At 40.0% G+C, this 5,924-nt stretch overlaps 1 protein-coding gene across 1 annotated transcript in view; it reads left to right on the top strand.

The window, feature by feature from the left end:
* Positions 1-5,924, top strand: part of MCOLN2 (mucolipin 2) — a 125,167-nt gene that overhangs the window by 39,829 nt on the left and 79,414 nt on the right. Inside the window, exon 5 of the mRNA XM_006898378.1 lies at positions 2,488-2,641. Coding sequence (XP_006898440.1) covers positions 2,488-2,641 — 154 coding nt within the window. The remainder of the gene's footprint in view (positions 1-2,487; positions 2,642-5,924) is intronic.

Here is a 5,924-nt window from a genome sequence, read left to right as displayed (position 1 = left end):
GATGAGATGGATCGATTCTGTGACTGGAGCAGTGGGAATAAGTGTGTTTGAGATGGTTAGGTTGGCACAGGATAGAACAGCATTTAGAGCTCTTGTACATAGGGTCGCTATTAGTTGCAAGCGACTCGATGGCACATAACAACAGCAACAACAACATGGGAAGGATATTGAATGATCCAGGAACTGTTAAAAGACAATGGAAGGTGTACACAGAGTCACTGTACCAAAAAGAATTACCGTACATAGGAGAATTTCTTGAAATAACATGATCAAGAGGCAATGGGGATGAAAAAGGAAATTCAAACTTCTCTGAAGGAATTGACAAAAAACAAAACAAAGCAAAACAAAAACAAGGCCCCAGGAATTGATGAAACACCAATTAACACATTTCAACAAACAGATGCTGCCCTGGATGTGCTCACCAGGCTGTGCCAAAAAATCTGGAGAACAGCTACCTGGACAAACGACTAGAAGAGTTTCCTATTTGTTTCCATTCCTAAAAAGGATTACCTAACAGTGTGGAAATTATCCAACCATATCACTGATATTCCATGCAAGCAAATCCTGCTGATGATTATCCAAAAATGACTGGAACAGTACATCAACAGAGAACCACCAAACATACAGGCCAGGTTTAGAAGAGCCTGTGGCCTTAGAGACATATCACCAATGGATCTTGGTTAAAAGCAGGGAGTACCAGAGGAATATCTATCTGTATTTCATTGACTATACAAAGGCATTTGACTGTGTGGACCACAACAAATTGCCGTTAACCTTGAGAAGAATGAGAATCCCAGAACACTTGGTTGTGCTTATGTACAAGTAAGCAGTGGTCAGAACAGAGCAAACATTGCGTAGTTCAAAATCAGAAAAGAAGTGTGTCAGGGATGCATCCTGTTCACACCTTTTCAATCCATATGCAGAATAGATCATTGGGGAGGCTGGAATTTATGAGGAGGAATATGGCATGAGAATTGTAAGACGACTCATCAACAACCTATGTTATGCAGATAACAAAACCTTGCTTGCTGAAATTGAGGCAGACCTGAAGCATTTGCTGCAGAAGATCAAGGACTGTGGTCTTCATTATCGATTGAAGCTCAACATCAAGAAGACAAAGACTTTCTATTAGGCCAATTGGCAGCATTATTATAGATGGAGAAGAGATTGCTAGGCTCCACAATCAACACTACTGGAACCAGCAGTTGGTAAATGAAAATATGAATTGCACTGGGGAACTCTGCTGTCAGGGGGCTCTCTAACAATGTCTGGTTGGAGACTAAGGTGCACCTGATTCAAGCCAGGATCTTGGTAATTACTTACCAAGCATCAGAGAGCTGGACAATGACCAGGGAAGACAGAAGAAGAATCAATGCTTTTGAGTTGTGGTGCTGACAAAGAGTATTGAACATACCAGGGCCTACCAAGAGAACAAACAATTCTGTCCTGGAGAAGGTGAAAGCAGGCTGCTCCTTGGAGGCAAGGATTTTGAAGCTCTGTCTCACATACTTTGGGCATGTGGCCAGGAGGGACCAGCACTTGGAGAAAGACATCATGCTTGGAAGGGTTGAAGGAGAGGAAGACCCGCGCTAGATGAGATGGATTGACATAGTAAGTGGGTAGTGAGGGAGTGTGTCAGAGTCAGTGAGACTGGCTCAAGATAGGACAGGGTACAGAGCTGTTGTACATAGGGTCACTATGAGTCTCAGATGACTTGATGGGACATAACAACAACAACAACAACATTATATAAAAGTTTTAGATTCTTTGACATAGTTGAGAGTTTCAGAGAGTCTTGGAGTTGTTATCAAAATGAATTTTCAGATTGATCTTAAATCAAATAGATTTAAACAAGTAAGTTTTTCAGGTGTTCCTGAAATCAACAGTATGGTCCTGAGTATTTCCTGAAACTATAGTCATTTGCTTGTTGACATAAGTTATTTATTATGGTTGCCTGGGCTGTGGAAAGTGGTAACTGATTTGAAAAGGGAACGTTGGGGCTGAGTGGTGAGTGTTTGCATTTCGTGGAAGTGGTAATGGAAGGCCTCACTGAGAAGGTAGTCTGTGAGTCATTCTTTGAAGGAGTTAACTGTATGGATAGATACCTGATGTTCTAGGGTGGGAACAGTAAAGGCCTGAGGCAGAGTTATGCTTGGTCAGCTCCCAGAACTTGCCAGCAGGAGGAGGAGGGTATTCCACTATAAGATCAGAGAGATAAGGAAAGGCTTGTCTTTGGGAAAGAAATGGGTGTCTGTTCGCATGCTTAGTTTTGAGTCCTAAGAAATGGTATATTCTCATGCAACGAGAAAATGCCATTTAGGTATATTATTTTGGGGAAGTCAATTGATACAGTAATAATAAGACTTTTTGTAAACCCTTAAAAATGCATCCAATATGCTGTAACTTCTGATAAAATGGAAAAGTTCATGTATTTATACTATCTATATATGTATATATTATGTAACATGTATTTAACTTTTTTAATAGTATTGTCATCTCAAGAACATATCTTTGGGGACTCTTGGTTATGGAGTGAATGAAGACAATAAAACTGGTATAAAAGTCTGTAAGCAGCATCACAAGAGAGGGACCATGCTTCCGTCTAATGAAACACTGAATATTGACAGTGATGTGGAAACAGGTAACACGTTCATCAGTCACTTGATAAACTTGTCTTCTGTCATAAGAGTAAAAATGACCACTTGTATTGGTCACCTACAGGGAACTTTGCTTTTGTGAGAGCTTAGCTGTAGGTGGAGTTATTGTAACATTTGCTTGTAAAGAGAGGGCTTTCACTCAGGGAACTCCCACCACAAAACAGGGGCAGAGTTCTGGATACCTTTGGTGCAATTCCAGATCATTGAGTTTAGGGTAAACATAGGTGTTTCCTGTTCATTTAAATTCTTCTCCTCATATTTAGGCTTTTTTGGGGGAGAGGGGAGGAAGGGTTCTCTATTTATTAAGGGGAATAGTGTGTACAAAGCTGCTTTGGCCACTTGTTTTCATTATTTATAGAATATGTATATGCTGTATAAAATTGAATTGTTTTGGACACTCTATTAGAAATGTAAAAGCATACATATGTTTATTCAGTTTCCAGGACTCTGTGAGGTGGGGTGAGGAGTTGTCATTCATTCATGCCCTGGCATGTCCAGGGCACTCCCCTGCATTATGTACTGTTATTGTTAGGCGCCATTGAGTCAAGCACCCCTCATAGCAACCCTATTAAACTTCGGATTTGAAGCCTGCCCGAACCCTAGGCCATCCTCATAATCTCTGTCATCCTCAAGTCCATTGCTGCAGTCACTGTGTCGGTCTACCTGGTTGAAGGTCGTCCTCTCCTTTGCCATGCCTGTACCTTCCCAAACATGATATCCCTTTCCAATAGCTAGCTTCTCTGAGCAACATGCCTGAAGTATATGCGATGAGGCTTTATCATCTTTGCCTCCCTTCAAGGAGAAGTCTGACTGTACCTTCTTCAAGATGTATCATTTGTTCGTTTGGTAGTCCGTGGGATGTTCAACACTCTTCTCCAACATCAATTCATCTTCTGCCATCCTTAATTGTTGTCCAGCTCTCAAATGCGTAGCAAGTGACTTTAAGTACTGTGACCTGAATTAGGCACATCTTAGTCCTCAAAATGACCTCATTGCTCCTCAATAATTTGGAAAGGTCCTTCAGACTTACCCTATGCAACATGTCTCCCGATCTCCTAACTGCTAGTACCAAGAGGATTGGTTATGGATCCAAGTGTGAAGAAATCATTGACCGTTTCAATCTTTTCTCCATCTTTCATGATGTTGCCTATAGCTAGCTAACCCTCCAGAAGGTTTTCAGAGGCGCTTAATCACATGGAAGTAGATTGCCCATCCTCTGAACATCTGGTGGATTTGCTTGCTCTTGGCATTGCAGTGCAGCTTCTTACCTCTAGACCACCAGAGCACTCTTGCTTTAGGTGCTAGAATTGCAATAATTAATCAATAATAGCTCTTCAAGGAATCAACAATTTATGAGATGTTCTAGTAGCAGTTTTAATTTGGAATTTTTTCATCAAGATTAAAATGTCAATCTGTTCATTTGATTATGTTTCCTAATTTTCTCTACATAGTTATGGTGTTTATTAGGGAAATGTAGTTATTAGATGCCATCAATCCATTGTGGACCTTAAGAACCCCATGACAACAGATAAAAATTGTGCCCTATCTTGTGCCATCCTCACAATCTCCACCATGCTGAAGCCTCTGGTTGAAGTTACTGTGTCAATACGTCCCATTTAGGATCTCCCTCCTTTTTTTATTCTCTTTTAAAAATTTTATTTTACTAATTTTAATGAGCGGAGTTTAGGGCTGTTGTACATAGGGTCGCTATGAGTCGCAGGGAACTTGACGGCACATAACAACAACAACAACAACAATTTTAATGAACATTTACAGAGATTTTGGATTTCCATTCATTCACTTTTGCATTTTTCTCCATGCCCAACCCTCCCTGCCCCAGTTCACTCTTCTCTTTGAAACGTAAAAGAAAAATTCCTTCATTGATATACAATCCTCCCCACCCCCACCCCAAGTACACTCCACTATGCAACCTTCATGGTTTGAAAGTAAGTCGTAAACAAGTCATGACAAGTTATAAATCATGCTCAATTTGGGCACAAAGTCTTAGAACAGTGTATGATTTTTTTTTCCATTGAATAGTACCCATTAACATCAGTTCTCTTATAGACATTTTTAATTTTTGTACTGTCCAGTTTTCTCTCCCATGCTTGGTAACCGCTTCATTTGGGTGTGTTGGAAGAACATTTTTTCCACTTAAGAAGCTATCAGTATAAATGAAATGATGTAATTCACACACAACAAAGGTATATGCAATATTTCTCAGTTATTCTTTTATATACTTTTTAAAAAGCACTATGTATTTGTTTGTTTCCCTTTCTGTCAAGTCTCATCTCCATAAGCCCTCCAAGATCTATTCTTGTTGTGTGTAAACTATGTGTTTTTAAGATTAGTGGTTTTATACCATAATTGTCCTTTTGTGATGGACTGATATCACTTAGCATAATTTGTTCAAATTATGCATGTTATGCAGTATGTTGTGATATTTTTATAGATTTTAATAATGTATACTTTATTGTATGAATGTATCGGTTTCTTTTTTTTTAGTGTATGCATTTCTTTTTAAAATTTATTATTCATTTCAATGAAAATTTACAGAGACTTTGGTTTTCCATTCATTCACTGTTGCACTGATCTCCCTCCTTTTCAATACTCATCCACTTTCCCCAACATGATGTCATTTTCCAAGGACTGGCAACTCGTGACAATATGCTCAGAGTATGTGAGTCAGAGTTTCACCATCTTTGCCTTTAAGGAGCACTCTGGTTGCACTTTCTTTAAGACAGACTTGTTTGTTCTTTTGGAAGTCCATGGGATATTTAATACTCTTTATCAACACCACAATTCAAAAGCATCAATAATTCTTTGTATCTTAATCATTATCCACTTTTCATCTGCGTAGGGAACAGTTGATAATACTATATGGCTTGGGTCAGGCACACCATAGCCTTTACTCTTTTGGGGGGGGGTACAAGGAGGTAAGGGTTGGGGGCAGAAGGGTGAGGATGGGCCAGGATGCAGCTGCAGAGCTGCACAGTTTGGTTGGTAGGGGGAGCAGGCGAAGGAAATGATGAGGGTCCAGTGGGGACCAGATGCTACAGAGGAATGACAAGCATTTTCCAATGGTAATTAAACCAATTGTCTTATTGATTTGGGAATTGGATGCCGACTCTCTGACTTCTCCATGCTGAACAGGGGCGTAGATGTCAAGGGGGGAAGGGAGGACACTTTATCACCTTACTGGTGGTCTTGGGTTAAAGCTGCTTGCCTTCTTGCTCTGTTAGAAGATATTTTCCTGTCATTTGCTCC

Source organism: Elephantulus edwardii, unplaced genomic scaffold (assembly GCF_000299155.1).
Source record: "Elephantulus edwardii isolate Elephantulus edwardi_28Jun2011 unplaced genomic scaffold, EleEdw1.0 scaffold00227, whole genome shotgun sequence".
NCBI lineage: Eukaryota > Metazoa > Chordata > Mammalia > Macroscelidea > Macroscelididae > Elephantulus > Elephantulus edwardii.
Note: the sequence above shows the minus strand (reverse complement) of the source record. Positions and strands in the feature narration are given on the sequence as shown.